The sequence below is a fragment of the Tachyglossus aculeatus genome, chromosome X2 (assembly GCF_015852505.1).
Source record: "Tachyglossus aculeatus isolate mTacAcu1 chromosome X2, mTacAcu1.pri, whole genome shotgun sequence".
Taxonomy (NCBI): Eukaryota; Metazoa; Chordata; class Mammalia; order Monotremata; family Tachyglossidae; genus Tachyglossus; species Tachyglossus aculeatus.
Genome location: NC_052100.1, coordinates 10,556,240 through 10,572,427, shown reverse-complemented (window position 1 = coordinate 10,572,427; position 16,188 = coordinate 10,556,240). Strand labels below are relative to the sequence as shown.

The window sequence follows — 16,188 nt, the reverse complement described above, 5'->3', positions numbered from 1 at the left end:
CCCAGAGAAGTGGGGTACTACTCTATTTTAATAATAACGTTGGTATCTGTTAAGCGCTGGGGGGACTACAAGGAGTTGAGGTTGTCCCATGTGGGGCTCACAGTCTTAACCCCTATTTTCCAGAGGAGGGAACTGAGGCCCAGAGAAGTGGGGTACTACTCTATTTTAATAATAGCGTTGGTATCTGTTAAGCGCTGGGGGGACTACAAGGAGATGAGGTTGTCCCATGTGGGGCTCACAGTCTTAACCCCCATTTTCCAGATGAGGGAACTAAGGCCCAGAGAAGTGGGGTACTACTCTATTTTAATAACGTTGGTATTTGTTAAGCGCTGGGGGGACTACAAGGAGATGAGGTTGTCCCATGTGGGGCTCACAGTCTTAACCCCCATTTTCCAGAGGCGGGAACTGAGGCCCAGAGAAGTGAGGCACTACTCTATTTTAATAATAACGTTGGTATCTGTTAAGCGCTGGGGGGACTACAAGGAGATGAGGTTGCTCCATGTGGGGCTCACAGTCTTAACCCCCATTTTCCAGAGGCGGGAACTGAGGCCCAGAGAAGTGAGGCACTACTCTATTTTAATAATAACGTTGGTATCTGTTAAGCGCTGGGGGGACTACAAGGAGATGAGGTTGCCCCATGTGGGGCTCACAGTCTTAACCCCCATTTTCCAGAGGCGGGAACTGAGGCCCAGAGAAGTGAGGTACTATTCTATTTATTTTAATAATAATGTTGGTATTTGTTAAGCGCTATGTGCAAGGTGCTGTTCTAAGCGCTGGGGGGAATACAAGGAGATGAGGTGGTCCCATGTGGAGCTCACAGTCTTAATCCCCATTTTAGAGAGGAGGGAACTGAGGCCCAGAGAAGTGAAGTGACTTGCCCAAGGTCACACAGCAGACATGTGGGGGAGGCAGGATTCGAACCTGTGACCTCTGACTCCCAAGCCCGTGCTCTTTCCACCTGGCCGAAGTATAGGCAGAGCGCTTGGCACAGGGCAGGGCACTAGGCTTTTATGCTCTTTGTGGGCAGGGACAGGGTTTCTCTCCTCCTATTAGGAGCAATGTGAAAAGAGCACGGGACAGAGTCAGACGACCTGGGTTCTAATCCCTGCTCCGCTATTTGTCTGCTGGAAGACCTTGGGCAAGTCAATTCACTTCTCTGGGCCTCGCTTACATCGACTGCAAAATGGGGATTCAATACCTGTTCTTCTGTGTTCAACTTGGCTATACCCCAGCTCTTAGAACGGTGCTTGACACCTAGTAAGGGTGTAACAAATACCAACGTTATTGTATTTTACTCTCCCAAGCACTTTGTGGAGTGCTGTACGCACAGCACTCAGTACTACTAGTTGCACCTAATGGTTGCTCAATAAATGCGTTCCCTAGTTGCGGGGTGGGGGGCTCCTCTCCATCAACCACCCAGTCCCCTAAGTTAGGGGTGACCCCATTCTGAATTACTACCCCAAAAGGAAAATTACAATTACCTTGGGCAAGTCATTTAACATCTGTCATGGGTCAAATGGGGATTTTAAATATGTTCTCTCTCAGTCTGTCTCCCAGGTGGGACAGGGGCTGAGTCCAGCCTAATTGTCTTGCATCTATCCCAGAGTTTAGAACAGTGCCTGGCACAAAATAAGCACTTAAATACCACTACTATTATCATTATCCCAACACTCCTCCAACGTTCATCAAAATGGTCTCCCTCCCCAATGCAGGCTCCCTCCCCGATCTTCTCCTCTTCCCAGCAGCTCCTGCTGCTTTTCCCCTCATCTCCATCTTGCAGAGATCACTCTAAGACCTCCAAGAAGGAGCGGTAGAAAGAGGAACCAGTGGCCAAAAAAAAAAAAAATTTATTGTTCTTTTGCTTCTACAAAATGAGAATCCACGAGTGTGTTTGTGTGTGTGTGTTGGGGGGTGGGGGTGATTTATGGAAAAAATCTGAAGATTCCCAGGTGAAAAAGAACTGTGTTTACTGGCCAGCCCACTGAGGATCTTGTGGGAACTGACACAAGCCCAGTGAGGGTGAAGCCCAGATCTGGGATGTGGTGACAAGAGTGAGAATGCAGAAGAGAAGGATACAGAAGTTCAGGAAAAGGTGGCCCTAGCTGGAGAGCTAAAGAAGTCAGGGTAAGGAGGGATTCGGGCATAGCTCTTAGTGCTGTTGGTCAGGACCTCACCCAACATGCCCTTGTAAAAAAACGCCAACCCCACTTGCCTTGCAAATGCATCCACAGGTGTCGATTTTATGGGGATCATGACTTCGCGCGGGGGTGGAGGGCGAGTGTGTGTGACACAATATAGCTTTGCCTCCTCAGCTTTTTGGGCAGGAAGGGTAGTAGCCACAGCCAGCCCACCCTGTTCCTTGGAGCCAGATAGGGGATGGAGGTAGAGACGAGATGGCCGTTGGACTCCTTACTATTTCCCAGCAGGATGTGACTCCCTCCCCACCACGGTCACCACTAGCAGCAGCAAAGATGTTGCTTGGTAGCTGGCTGCTCCCTGACTCCACAGGGGTATCGCCAGGGCGCCAGTCTCCACCCTTTCGCCCTCTGCCCAGGTGCCCGATAAGGACCCAGAAGTGGCAGGGGAGGAGAGGAGACACACTGACAAGAGGCCTTTCCCTCCCCATCCCTCTACTTTCCCCTCTCTTCATCCCTTCAATGCCCTGTTCCCAAACTCCAAATGAAGAGTGGGCAGCCCTGTGGGTACCTAGATTAACTGGAGCCCCAAGTGAGCAGCAGCCACACCTTCACATGACTCGACAGGGGGGAAGAAAAAAGAGGAGCCCATGTTTTGCAGGAGTAAGCTGACTTCCAGCTTCTGGGCTAACAGAACCCCTGGGCTTGTGGTGTTTAAGATGGGTGTTGGGGGGGGGAGGGAGGCGGGGGGAGCTGGACCCCAAAAGAAGACTGATCTCAGAAGACGGAGTGATGGGGCGGGGGGGGGGGGGGGGGGGGGCGGGGATCAGCCCCATGGGGTTAGCACCAAGGGGACGATGCCATTAGCTTAACCCACTTAACCCACCCCACCAAGCCAGAAAGAGATCCAGAGGTGGGGCCAAGCTGGTGGTCCCGCTCTGTCCTCTGACAGGAGGAGGAGGAGGAAGAAGAGGTCCTCCACAGTTCTCAGGCCCTCACCAAGGCCTGGCCTGGGTGGCTCCCCCCCAACCACTGCCAGGCAGCCAGGGGAATTTGCTAGACAGGGCAGGGGTCAGCCATTACAGCCAGGGCGTTTCATGGAGCTGTGCAGGTGTCACTGCTCCCGTCCCCCGTCCCCCCTCCCCCCGAGGCTAGGGCCTGTGGCCCAGGGAGCTGGGTTGCCCTGAAGAGAGTGGCATTCAATGTCACAGCAGCCCCTGGGTGCCAATCTCACCCTGCCCTCCCCATTACCCTCCCCCCCAACACACACACACACACGGGGCAAGGCAGGCAAGTGAACCAATGGCTCCTCTGCACCTTTACCTCTCTCTTCTTGCCCCTCCCCCCAATCTCTTTCTCTTCCCCACCTTTTCCTCCCCTGTCTCCTCCAAGCCCACCCCCGACCCCCGATTCTGTCACCACAAACTCGGCCCCCACCGCCAGCCCTCCACAGTTAGGCCAGGATGTTCCTGGCCGATTCTCCGGGAGAGGTGACAGAGGAAGGTGTCCTGAAGACAGTGGAGCCTCACCAGGGGGGTGACATGGGCTGTGGGTTCTGGAGGTAAGACATCACAACGGCAGAAATGGACAGCCTGGTTGAAGAAGATAATGGGAGAAAAGGAAGTGGTCAGCAACTGCTCCTTCTCTCTGGGCTGGGCCAGCATCTAAAGGGTTATGCAACCCAACGCTTGGGCCCGGGACAACTCAGCAAGTTCTGCTAAGAAGCTGAGGCTCTCGAGAGCCCGCTGCACCCCCATTCGGGGGTCATATCGAATCCACCTCTTGAGTCCCACCCCTCTAGGGTCCCGCAGAATCTAGCCAAGGAACTCTGCAGACGGGGGGCGGGGGAAGCCTGCGCCTCCATCAGACACAGCGATGGAGGCAGCAAGGAGAAAACTTACATAAAACTGCTCATCATCTGCTTAGTGTCTTCCGAACTGCGGGAGTTGGCGAAGCTAATGAAAGAGCAGTAGACGGCGATCCAGGCGCACCACTTCAGCTGGGGACGCAGACAGAGAACACTCAGGCAAACAGACTCTAGGCCTGTTTCCAGAAGGAAAACACTTTATCCTGGATCTCGGGGCTCTCTGGAAGAACCCCCTGCCCAGTCCGTCACAAAACCCCTCCGTCGATCATCACAAGATCTGTCACACGAGTCAGGGCCTGAGTGCTGGAACCCCGAGTTTCATTCCCAATTCCACCAATGAATTTGCTGGGAGAACAATCTGCCCCTCCATTCTGAGGCTCAGAGACTTCATCTTTTCAAACAGGGTCAGGAGGTGTGGGGATGCTGCTAACCCTAGTACCCTCAAGATGAGTTAAGCACTTAGTACAGTGCTTTGCACACAGTAAGCGCTTAGTAAATGTGACAATGAATGAGATGATGGTGTGACTGTTTAACAGGAAACCTTATACTGGGAGCCCCATGTGGGACAGGGAGTTTGTTCAACCTTTCAATCTTGTGTCCACCCTGGAGCTTAGAACAGTGCTGGGCACACAAGCAGCACTTAAATAGCACTGTAAAGAAAAAAAGTCTTAATAGGGGCATTTGTTAAGTGCTTGTTATGTGCCCATCACTGTACTAAGCTCTGGGGTAGATACGAGATCATCAGGTCAGACAGAGTCTCTGTCCCTTAAGGGACTCACAGTCTACGGGGAGACAGAGCACGTACCGAATCCCTATCTTACAGATAACTGAGGCCCAGAGAAGTGAAATGACTCATCCAAGGCTATGTGGCAGGCAAGTGGTGGAGTCAGGATTAGAACCCAGTTCCCCAGACCATCAGGCCCCGGTTCTTTCCACTAGGCCACGCTGCTTCTCAAGAATGAGACTGACAGTCCCCAAGCAGACCATCCACAAACCCTAGGGCTTTAAAGGAGGCAGGGCACTGTAAGGCCACTACAATGGAAACCTTTAGATCTTTTTTTTGAGGGGGAAGACTACAGCCTCTGCAACTGTAACTATTATCTGGAGAAGGGAGGAAGGGGTTGGCTCCTCTTGTCAGGAGCCGGTTATTTACTTATGGTAACTGTGACGGGATTGTCCATTGTAACAGTTATCTTGCTTTGCTTAATTTGTAACAGTTATCTTGCTTTGCTTAATTTGTAACTTCTTCGGGTTTTCAACTTTGCTTTTTAAAATATCTATTAAGCACTTACTATGTACCAGGTACTGCAGGGAGCGCTGGAGTAGATACAAGCTAACCGGGTTGGACACAGTCCCTGTCCCACGTGGGACTCACAGTCTCAGTCCCCATTTTAATAATAATAATAATAATAATAATAGCATTTATTAAGTGCTTACTATGTGCAAAGCACCGTACTAAGCACTGGGGAGGTTACAAGGTGATCAGGTTGTCCCATGGGGACTGTGAGCCCAGTGTTGGGTAGGGACCGTCTCTATATGTTGCCAACTTGTACTTCCCAAGCGCTTAGTACAGCGCTCTGCACACAGTAAGCGCTCAATAAATACGATTGATTGATTGATTGATTGGGGGGGACTCACAGTCTTAATCCCCACTTTACAGATGCAGTAACTGAGGCCCAGGGAAGTGAAGTGACTTGCCCAAAGTCACCCAGCTGACAATTGGTGGAGCCGGGATTTGAACCCATGACTCCAAAGCCCGGGCTCTTTCTACAGACGAGGTAACTGAGGCACCCAGAGAAGTGACTCTGCCAAGGCCGGGATTAGACTCTTCTTATCTATTGTATTTTATCTTCCCCCAATGTGTGGGCCGGGGATTGTGTCTGGGCTAATACTCCTAGATTTTCCCTAGCGGGTGCCTGTAATAGGCGCTTAATAAGTAACAGGGCTGATACTGAGCAGCGATGGGCTCCCACCCGCCTGTCACCTTGAGCATTAGGCCGCACATGCTGAAGATCATTCCCAGAAGATTCATGTAGTCAGGGGTGGGGTCCTCCAGAGTGGGGTTGTTGTCGGTGGAGGGCGGTTTATACCTGCAGGAGAAGGGGGTAAAAACAGCGGCAAATGAAGGGCGGTTTATACCTGCAGGAGAAGGGGGTAAAAACAGCAGCAAATGAATTGCGTCTCCCACCCTGATTCCTGCCCCTTCCCGGCACCCAGGCCGCCCCGGGAGGGTGAGAATCAATCAATCGTATTTATTGAGCGCTTACTGTGTGCAGAGCACTGTACTAAGCACTTGGGAAGTCCAAGTTGGCAACATATAGAGACGGTCCCTACCCAACAGCAGGCTCACAGTCTAGAAATACTCTATTTATTTATTTATTTTACTTGTACATATCTATCCTATTTATTTTATTTTGTTGGTATGTTTGGTTTTGTTCTCTGTCTCCCCCTTTTAGACTGTGAGCCCACTGTTGGGTAGGGACTGTCTCTATGTGTTGCTAATTTGTACTTCCCAAGCGCTTACTACAGTGCTCTGCACATAGTAAGCGCTCAATAAATACGATTGATGATGATGATAGAAAGGGGAGACAGAGAACAAAGCCAAACATGTTAACAAAAGAAAATAAATAGAATAGATATGTATAAGTAAAGTAAATAAATAGAGTAATAAATCCATGCAAACATATATACAGGTGCTGTTGGGAAGGGAAGGAGGTAAGGCGAGGGGGGAGGATGGAGAGGGGGAGGAGAGAAAGGAGGGGGCTCAGTCTGGGAGAGCCTCCTGGAGGAGGTGAGCTCTCAGTGAGCCCACTGTTGGGTAGGGACTGTCTCTATATGTTGCCAACTTGTACTTACCAAGCGCTTAGTACAGTGCTCTGCACACTGTAAGCGCTCAATAAATACGATTGATTGATTGATTGATTGAAGGGAGAAGTCCAAGTTGGCAACATCTAGAGACGGTCCCTACCCAACAGCGGGCTCACAGTCTAGAAGGGGGAGACAGTGAACAAAGCCAAACATACTAACAAAATAAAATAAATGGAGTAGATATGTACAAGTAAAATAAACAGAGTAATCAATCCGTATAAACATATGTACATATCAATCAATCGTATTTATTGAGCACTTACTGTGTGCAGAGCACTGTACTAAGCGCTTGGGAAGTCCAAGTTGGCAACACATAGAGACAGTCCCTACCCAACCATGGGCTCACAGTCTAGAAGGGGGAGACAGGGAACAAAACCAAACATCTTGACAAAAAAAAAATAAATAGAATAGATATGTACAAGTAAAATAGAGTAATATACATGTACAAACATATATACACACATATATACATATATACAGAAGCGGTATGTACAAGCATATATATACATGTACAAACATATATACATATATATACACATATATACAGAAGAAGCGGCATGTACAAACATATATATACATGTACAAACATATATACACATATATACAGAAGCGGTATGTACAAACATATATATATATATGTACAAACACATATACACACACATATATACATATATACAGAAGAAGCGATATGTACAAACATATATATATACATGTACAAATATATATACATATATACAGAAGACGCGGCATGAACATATATATACATGTACAAACATATATATATACATGTACAAATATATATACATATATACAGAAGACGCGGCATGAACATATATATACATGTACAAACATATATATATACATGTACAAACATATATACATGTATATACATATATACAGAAGAAGCGGTATGTACATATATATACATATACAAACATATATACATATATACGGAAGAAGCGGTGTGTACAAGCATATATATATACACACATGTACATATATATATATACATATATATACACACATACATACACAGAAGCGGTATGTACAAATATATATATACATATATACAGAAGCGGTATGTACAAACATATATATACATGTACAAACACATATACATATATATATACACACACACAGAAGCGGTATGTACAAACACACATATATATATACATATATACAGAAGAAGCGGTATGTACAAATATAGATATACACACACACAGAAGCGGTATGTACAAACATATTTATATGTACAAACATATATACATATATACAGAAGAAGCGGTATGTACAAACACATATATACATATATATATACATACATTCGTATATACAGAAGAAGCGGCCAGGCTGAGTGAGCGCGACCCCCCTCCTCACCTGAGCACTTTGTTGGGCCGCCGGGGGTCGGACATACTGTTGGCGGCCATGGCAGGGCCCGAGCGCAGGGAGAGAGGGAGGTGGCGGCCGCCTCCTCTTCCGCCCGCCGGCCCGCCCGCCCACTTCCGCCTTCCCGAGCCTGTCGCTTTCTTCTCTTCAAAAAGAAAGAGGCGAACCCCCCCCCCCCTGGGGGGGGCCGGGAGGGACGAAGGTTTCCCGGGAATGAGGGCCCCTTTCCCCCCCGCCCGGCACTCCAAGGATGGGCGGAGCCGGAACCGACGAGCCGGAGCCGAGGACTAGTCCGGGTGGAGGGGGCGGGAATAAGTGTAACACGACACCGGCTTCGGTCTAGAACATGGCGTCCCCGTTCCGGCGTCCAGTACGTAGCCCGGGTTGAGGAAGAGCAGTGCAGGGCGGCCCCCGCCATGGCCTTTCCCCAGCCGAAGCCCCAGAAGCCCGAGCTCCCGCGGAAGCTGCTGCGGACCCTGGAGTGCAGGCAAGGCGCCGTGCGGGCCGTGCGTTTCAATGGTGAGGCCCGCCCCGGCCCCCCTCTGACCCCCAGGCGGGTGGTCCCGGCCAGCCCTCCCCCCGTTTAGCACGTGGCAGTATCGCTCCCTCCCCCACGAGGGCCGTGCTGAACCCGAGAGGCGAAAGAAATGACACCGCTAATGATGATACGGGATTTATTACATGCTTACTATGTGCTAAGGACCGTATTAAACATTGGGGTAGATACACGGGAAATCAGATCACACGGGGTCCCTGGCCCACGTGGGACTCACAACCTAAGGGGGAGGGCGAACCGGTATTGAATTCTCCACTTTACAGGTGAGGCAACAGGCCTAGAGAAGGTGAGTGACTTGCCCAAGATTACACAGCAAGCATGTGGCAGAGCAGGATTAGAAGCCAGGGCCCCTGCTCTCGTGGGACCTAGCTTGGCTAGGTCTAACTCCGGAGCAGAAGAGAGGGCAGGGGAATCGCCGGGTCAGCTGGCCACCTTTCGTCGCCTTCTCTTTCCCCCCGGGCCCTGCTCACCCTGCTCTCTCCACAGTGGATGGAAACTACTGCCTGACCTGTGGCACTGACAAGTCTCTCAAGCTATGGAACCCGCATAAGGGGACACTCCTCAAAACATACAACGGTCATGGCTATGAGGTGCTGGATGCACACGGGTAAAGAGGAAGTCAGTTAATTGTCGTGCAGTGTACCTCCCCCCCACCCCGTTTTTTCACCCCAACCCTTCTAGGGCTGATCCGGGCTTCTCCTTTCCCACTCACAGATCCTTTGACAACAGCCACCTGTGTTCCTGCAGCAGTGACAAAACTGTGGTGCTGTGGGACGTGTCCACGGGCCAAGTGGTCCGCAAGTTCCGAGGCCACGCGGGAGTAAGTAGCAGCGTGGGGCCCTTGAAGATGGGGGAGGGGTTGGGGGTGCGAGAGAGGGGCAAGCGGTAAGAGGAAGACCCTCTCGTCTCTTGCTTTGGGTTTCCAGGTGGTCAACTGTGTACAGTTTAATGAGGAGGCTACGGTCATTTTGTCCGGTAAGGCTTAGGACTCTCCTATGCTACCACCTCTGGCCAGAGGTATCTCAGCCCTGATAGGGAAGGGGTGGGGTGAGGCGGGAGGATTCGTTCCTCCAAATAGGCAGCTGAAGCCTGCTCCAGGGGATAGTAGGGCAGGTGGGGAGTGGGGGGGGGGGTTAGGGACCACAGCCCCGCTTTATGGCTTAAGGGACAGGGGTGCGGACTCCTCCTCGCTAGCAGGAGGCTGGGTGCTACTAAGGTAGACAGACTGGATTCTATCTGCCCGCCCCCAGGTTCCATCGACACGAGCATCCGGTGTTGGGACTGCCGGTCCCGCCGTCCGGACCCCATTCAGATCATGGATGAGGCCAAAGACGGGGTGTCCAGCGTGAAGGTGTCGGACCACGAGATCCTGGCTGGGTGAGACAGCAGAGGACCCGGCCCCCTGGCTCACGCTCCTCTCCCCCCACCCCAGCCCCGTCAAGCCGAAGGAAGGAAGAGGCTGAGAGAATCCTGGTGGGGGAGGGAGGGTGGCAGTTACCTGAGGAAACCATTGGTAATCCTCAGTAAACTCCACTGCTTGATCGATCGGCCCTCAGGGCAGAGAGTGAAATCGTCCCAGTGGCCTCGCGTCGTTGGGGGGTGGGGGGCGTTGGGGTGGCGTGAAAGTGGGGAACTGCCCCACCTGCACTCCAGCCTCAGCTTTGATCGCTGCAGCTCTGTCGATGGCCACATGAGACGGTACGACCTGCGCATGGGTGAACTGCATGCCGATTACGTGGGAAGTAAGTACCCAAGGGGGAAGCGGGGGCGAAAGCGTCTGGTGGGGGCCCAGGGCCCCCCAGAGCTCCGGCACCTGCCAGCTGCGTGGCCTCTGGGGCCGGAGCCGGCGTGGATCCGGCCTCACCTCGGGCTACTCGTTCCAGGCCCTGTCACCAGTGTGTGTTTCAGCAAGGATGGCCAGTGCGTCCTGGCCTCCAGCCTGGACTCGACCCTGCGCCTCCTGGACAAAGACACCGGCGAGATGCTGGGCGAGTAAGGACTATCACCATCCTCGCTTCTTTCACCTTGCCGAAGCTCCCGCGGGGTTGGGCGGGGAGGGGGGATGGGGCAGCGGGGTACTTGAACGCCTAGACCTCTTCCCTGTCCAGGTACAGCGGCCACAAGAACCTGGCCTGCAAGCTCGACTGTTGCCTGAGCGAGCAGGACACTCACGTGGGCAGCGGCTCCGAGAATGGCAAGGTGTACTTCTGGGATCTGGTGGAGGTGAGAGGCCTCTGGTCCCTTCCCCCTCTGGGCGTGAGCTGGCGGAAAAGCGGAGGCTGACCGTCCTCCGGTCGATCTCGCAGCCGCTCACTCTTGATTCCCGTCTTCTCTTCCTAGGGCTCCTTGGCCTTGACCCTGCCTGTGGGAGGCGGCGTGGTCCAGTCCTTGGCCTTCCACCCCTCCGAGCCCTGTCTGCTCACTGCCAGCGAGGGCAACGTCCAGTGCTGGCAGGCAGATTCGTACACAGCCCAAGAAATCCCAGGCTGAGGCGCCGACCGGACTTGGGCTCGCGTCGCGTGCTTGACGTTCATTAAAAGGAACGTTCCAGGGCCGGCCTGGGTCCTTTACTGATGACTTCCGAGGCTCGGGCGCTAGGGACGGGAGGTACAGAAGCCGTGCTTCGGGAGGAGGTGGGGGGTAGCGAGGCTGGAGCGAGCGGGGAGGCATTTTGCAGGCAGATGACGGATCCGACTCCATGGAACGAGGGAAGAGTGGCGGACCTAGTTGATCTTCTGGGCCAAGAGCCAGGGAGGACTGACAGGTTGGGAGAGGAGAGGCCTGTTGTTGTGTCAGTCGTTGTTCTTCTCGGTGGTGAACACATTGATCTTCTGGGCGAAGGTTTCAGCCACGAGCAGGGGGAAGACAAGGGAGGCGTCAGCATAGACCTGGAGAGGCGGGAGAAAGGAATGGGGCCGTGACCCACCACGGGGGGCCCGGGGCCCTGACCCCACAACTCAGCCAGGCAGGGCTAGGCCCCAACCCACCTTGACCGGATGCGCGTCCATACGGATCTTTCCCCAGGATATGGCCTCATCGGGCCGGGCCCCCGAGTCGGAGCCGTCGAACTCTTGGGCTGTATTGATGAAGACGGCATAGTCTGCCCCGTTTCTCTGGTTGGGGCGAGGTGGGGGGAGGAAGAATAGCAGTCAGTCAGTAGTATTTATTGAGCACTTACTATGTGCAGAGCGCTGTACTAAGCACTTGGGAGAGCACAATACGACAGAGGCGGTAGACGTGATCCCCACCTGCCAGGGGCTCATAGATTTCTCCAGGGAGGAAGGGTGGGATGGATGGGGGGGGGGGGGGGGGGGGCGGCGGTGACGCGGGCCCATTGAGCAGTTAGTTCCAGGGAGATCTCGAGCCCACCCTCCCTCCAACTCTTCCCTCCCCCCCACCCCACCTCTCACCATGAGGTTGGCATTGGCAATGTGGTGTTTCACCAGGCCCCCGCCCAGGATGATCATGCCTGTGCGCTTGGCAAAGACAGCCTGGGAGTTGATGAGCCGCAGATCTGAGGGGGAGAAGTGGGGTCAAGGTGAGGGAGGATCCTCCGACCCCTACATACAAGTAACTCCTGACCGTTTCCCAAGAAACGGGAAAGCATTTCAGCATCATCCAGCCACACCCTTCCTCACCTGCCCCTCGGGAAACCCGGCATCAGAACAGGAAGGGGAAGATGTGGCGAATTCTGGGGAAAGGCGGCTGGGGGCAGGGCCGCCTGGGACTCACCACCACACCACAGCTCCCCCGCTGCTTGCCAGTTCAGCCGAGCGCAGCCCGTGGGAGTCAAAGGGCCTTGTGAGGAACCCGAATGGGAGGAGCCCAGACCCCAACTCACCCTCCACGATGTCCAGCACTAGGCCCGGGTTCTTGTAGGAGTGGAAGAAGATCATGTCCCCTAAGGAGCCGTCGGTCAGGGCCGGGCTGAGAACCGGGATGTTGTTCTGGGGGGACATTGGGGAGGGATGAGGAGAGTGTTGGTTCCCCTCCCACTGCCCCAATCCAGGGCTTGGAAGCCAGGGTCAACAAGGTGCCCTCCTCCCCCCGCCCCCATCCCGGTTCTAGTGTCGGGGCCGGGGAGCCCAAAGGGGCCCCTAGGCAGTCGGGGTCCAGCTCTAACCTTCTGCGCCCAATAATACACCGACTCGGGATGGTTGATCTCTTTGCCAAGCCGAGCGATCATCTTGGATGGGGTCCACTTCACACCCTGAAACACACCAAGCTGATCTGATGTGGCTCCCCGCCACTCCGTTCCCGTCCCCCTCGGTTCTCGGCACCAGGTATCTCCCCCTCCAAGTTCTCACTCCTCCTCGACCCCTAAACCCCCAGATGAAGCTCACCTCAGTGTTCTGCTCCAGAACCATCTGATCCAGGATGGGCATCAGCCAATCTTCAAACTTACAGTAGTTGTCATTGGGCACGAGGAGGTTTCCGATCCTAGGCAAAGGAGGACAGGATCAGCCTCCCTGAGGCTCCCGGCAACCCGCCCCCCCACCACCACCTTTACCCTCGGGGTCCCAAACCCGCCCGCCCCCAACCTGTTAATGCCATTTTGCCGGAGCTCCTTCCCTTTCATGCTGAATTCTCCCACGTAAGTGGGGGCCAGACACTTGATCAGATCCTCTTCCACGCCTCCTGCCGTGGTGACCAGGACATCCACCTGGCAGAGCCAAGACAAGCTGCTAGTCACGGCCCACGGCCCTCCCGCCGGCCCAAGTTTCGAAGCTGCCAACGGAGGCGGTGGCTGCTGCCTCAGGTGGGGGAAGTGGGGCTCTCCTGCCAAGCTCCGGACCCCCCTCGCAACGGCAAAATCCACTCCCCCACCTGTCGGCCCACGTACCATATTGTGCTGCACCAGGTAGCGGATGGTCTCTCGGATGCCGGAACTAATGAGGTTGGAGGTATAGCCAAGGAAGATGGTGCAACCGCTGCGTGGACGCCGGGAGGGGTTCAGGTCGACATGGTTCTCCTCCCCTTCCTCCATGGGCTCCAGTTTCTTCTCAATCTAGGTATTTAGGACGCATGGAATCAATCAATTGTATTTATTGAGCACTTACTGTGTATAGAGCACTGTACTAAGCGCTTGGGAAGAATCACAAAGCCACCCCTCCCTGGCCCACATGGATTTCTGCCAAGATCCAAGTCAGGAAATGGAGTGGATGGGTCCATATGAGCAGGAACCATAGCAGGCGCTTGGGAAGTCAAGCATCACAAAGTGACATGATGATGATGATGATGGTATTTGTTAAGCGCTCATTATGGGCCGAGCACTGTTCTACGCTCCACATGAGGCTCGCACTCAAAACAAAAATATTTCTGCCAAGGTCAAAATAAACAGAGTAGACGTACGTCCACGAATGCTCATGAGAGTGGAAGCAGAAGATGCCTGAATAAACCCCACTTCCCCAGCCTCTTTGCCCTCCCTGCTAAGCGGCCGAGGCACTTGGCTCTGTACCCCCTGTAATAATAATAATGTTGGTATTTAAGCGCTTACTGTGTGCCTAGCACTGTTCTAAGCGCTGGGGGGGGTACAAGGTGATCAGGTTGTCCCACGGGGGGGCTCACAGTCATAATCCCCATTTTACAGCTGAGGGAACTGAGGCCCGGTGAAGTGAAGTGACTTGCCCAAAGTCACCCAGCTGGACAAGCGGCAGGGCCGGGATTAGAACCCATGACCTCTGCCTCCCAAACCCGGGCTCGTTCCACTGAGCCACGCTGCCCCTAGCCTCTTTGGTCCCTCTCCCCTCGCCCAGGCCGCAGGACTTGGGGCCATAACCTCAGCCGCTCCCCCGTCGAACCTGTTAATATGCCAACTTGCACTTCCCAAGCACTTAGTCCAGTGCTCTGCACACAGTAAGCGCTCAATAAATACGATTGATTGATTGATTGAACCTGCGAGCTCCTTTCCGGAGGGCAGGGCTCGCGGCTCCCGACCGTCCCTGGGCGCTTGGAAAGTGCTCGATAAAGGCCGCGGATTCCAACTTGGACTTCCCAAGCGCTTAGTACAGTGCTCTGCACACAGTAAGCGCTCAATACATACGATCGACTGATTGACTGCTTGTCTGCGGGACCGGCCCCGGCCCCGCTTACCATGGCGTTGACTTGCTGCACCGCCTGGCCGAAGTTGGTGGCCTGGAAGCCCGTGGTGCTGTAGGACCTGAGCAGGGCGCGGTAGTCCAGCCCGTGGTTGAAGTCATAGCCTCGTACCTGGGCGCTGTCCTCGGGCACGACTAAGCTGTGCTTCAGGACGGCCGCCAAGGCCCCCAGGGGCAGGCTGCCCGCGGCCTCCTCCATCCACCCCAACGCTGGGGCCGATCGGGACGCTCCCTCCGGCCCGGGGGCTCGGGGCACTCACGGCCGCGCCGCCGGCGGCATCCTCCCACCAGCACGGACCGGAGGGGAGGAGGGACGGGGATGGAGAGGACGACGAGGAGGAGGAGAAGAAGGAGGAGGAGGAGGAAAGGGGCGGGCCGATCACGTGAACCCCTGCCGCCGGCTCCACAGGCCGGCCCGGCGTCGCCATCTTAGCCCCGGCCCCGCCATGGCGTCGTAACAATAGCCGGGACGGGGGGGCGCTCACTGGGTGCTAAGCGCCGAGGGGAAGGCAGCATGATTAGGTCGCCCCCCGTCCCTGCCCCCCAGGGGGTCCCCCATCCGAGAGAACACGTGGGGGGCCTCGGGGTCCAGGCCTGTGCTCTCGCCAACTTGGGACCACGTTGTCCCCCGGTGGCGGCCTCCTTTGTCCCCGTCGGCACTTGGAGGCTGTCCGGGGGCGACGAGGGGAGCGCCCTCCGCCGCGGCCCGCCCCTTGGCATTAACTTAACACGGAACGGAACGGAACGGAACGAACGGACGCCCTGGTTACCAGAACCCGAGCCTGGGAGTCAGAGGACAGGGTAGCCAACCCCCGCTCTGCACGCGCGTTGCCTGCGGCGTGACCTTGGCTAAGTCACGTCAATCAATCAATCGTATTTATTGAGCGCTTACTGTGTGTGTAGCACTGTACTAAGCGCTTGGGAAGTACAAGTCGGCAACATATAGAGACAGTCCCTACCCAACAGCGGGCTCACAGTCTAAAAGGGGGAGACAGAGAACAAAACTTCCCTGGGCCTCGGTTTCCTCATCTGTAAATCCCCAATTCCATTCCCGTTCTCCCTCAATCAATCAATCAGTCGTATTGAGCTATTACTGTGTGCAGAGCACTGGACTAAGCGCTTGGGAAGTACAAGTTGGCAACATATAGAGACGGTCCCTACCCAACAGTGGGCTCACAGTCTAGAAGGGGGAGACAGAGAACAAAACCAAACATGTTAACAAAATATAATATAATATTACAATAATATAATATAAGTAGGCCACCCTCCTGCCTTTAG

The 16,188-nt window shown here is 54.1% G+C and overlaps 3 protein-coding genes across 4 annotated transcripts; 1 reads left to right on the top strand and 2 right to left on the bottom strand.

Annotated features, from left to right (window-relative positions):
• Positions 1-3,531: 3,531 nt before the first annotated feature.
• Positions 3,532-8,362, bottom strand: WDR83OS (WD repeat domain 83 opposite strand). The gene is made up of 4 exons (XM_038770742.1): positions 8,248-8,362; positions 5,987-6,092; positions 4,037-4,134; positions 3,532-3,727 (listed from the first exon to the last, which is right to left on the bottom strand). The coding sequence occupies exons 1-4, from the start codon at positions 8,295-8,297 to the stop codon at positions 3,661-3,663; spliced, it is 321 nt and encodes a 106-aa protein (XP_038626670.1). The 5' UTR covers positions 8,298-8,362; the 3' UTR covers positions 3,532-3,660.
• Positions 8,363-8,464: 102 nt separating this feature from the next.
• WDR83 (WD repeat domain 83) lies at positions 8,465-11,366 on the top strand. Of its 2 annotated transcripts, XM_038770741.1 has the most exons (9): positions 8,468-8,775; positions 9,299-9,419; positions 9,527-9,632; positions 9,739-9,787; positions 10,063-10,189; positions 10,487-10,554; positions 10,696-10,804; positions 10,921-11,035; positions 11,153-11,366. In XM_038770741.1, the coding sequence occupies exons 1-9, from the start codon at positions 8,673-8,675 to the stop codon at positions 11,300-11,302; spliced, it is 948 nt and encodes a 315-aa protein (XP_038626669.1). In that variant the 5' UTR covers positions 8,468-8,672; the 3' UTR covers positions 11,303-11,366. The 2 variants fall into 2 exon arrangements, with proteins under 2 accessions (XP_038626668.1, XP_038626669.1); XM_038770740.1 differs by having other exon boundaries at positions 8,465-8,775; positions 10,487-10,804.
• Positions 11,271-15,497, bottom strand: DHPS (deoxyhypusine synthase). Its single transcript, XM_038770739.1, has 9 exons — positions 14,906-15,497; positions 13,656-13,820; positions 13,354-13,475; positions 13,156-13,252; positions 12,936-13,022; positions 12,654-12,759; positions 12,223-12,326; positions 11,800-11,925; positions 11,271-11,700 (listed from the first exon to the last, which is right to left on the bottom strand). The coding sequence occupies exons 1-9, from the start codon at positions 15,107-15,109 to the stop codon at positions 11,605-11,607; spliced, it is 1,107 nt and encodes a 368-aa protein (XP_038626667.1). The 5' UTR covers positions 15,110-15,497; the 3' UTR covers positions 11,271-11,604.
• Positions 15,498-16,188: the final 691 nt, after the last annotated feature.

Bases quoted from the DNA above. Each gene is read 5' to 3' on its own strand.
- WDR83OS (XM_038770742.1), bottom strand. From the start codon at position 8,297: ATGGCCGCCAACAGTATGTCCGACCCCCGGCGGCCCAACAAAGTGCTC. The intron at 6,093-8,247 runs GTGAGGAGGGGG...CTTCTCCTGCAG, and splicing joins CGGCCCAACAAAGTGCTCAG to GTATAAACCGCCCTCCACCG. The intron at 4,135-5,986 runs GTGACAGGCGGG...CTGCGTCCCCAG, and splicing joins TGTGCGGCCTAATGCTCAAG to CTGAAGTGGTGCGCCTGGAT.
- WDR83 (XM_038770740.1), top strand. From the start codon at position 8,673: ATGGCCTTTCCCCAGCCGAAGCCCCAGAAGCCCGAGCTCCCGCGGAAG. The intron at 8,776-9,298 runs GTGAGGCCCGCC...CTCTCTCCACAG, and splicing joins GCGGGCCGTGCGTTTCAATG to TGGATGGAAACTACTGCCTG. The intron at 10,805-10,920 runs GTAAGGACTATC...TTCCCTGTCCAG, and splicing joins ACCGGCGAGATGCTGGGCGA to GTACAGCGGCCACAAGAACC.
- DHPS (XM_038770739.1), bottom strand. From the start codon at position 15,109: ATGGAGGAGGCCGCGGGCAGCCTGCCCCTGGGGGCCTTGGCGGCCGTC. The intron at 13,821-14,905 runs GTAAGCGGGGCC...CTAAATACCTAG, and splicing joins TGCAGCAAGTCAACGCCATG to ATTGAGAAGAAACTGGAGCC. The intron at 11,926-12,222 runs GTGAGAGGTGGG...CGCCCCAACCAG, and splicing joins TTGCCAATGCCAACCTCATG to AGAAACGGGGCAGACTATGC.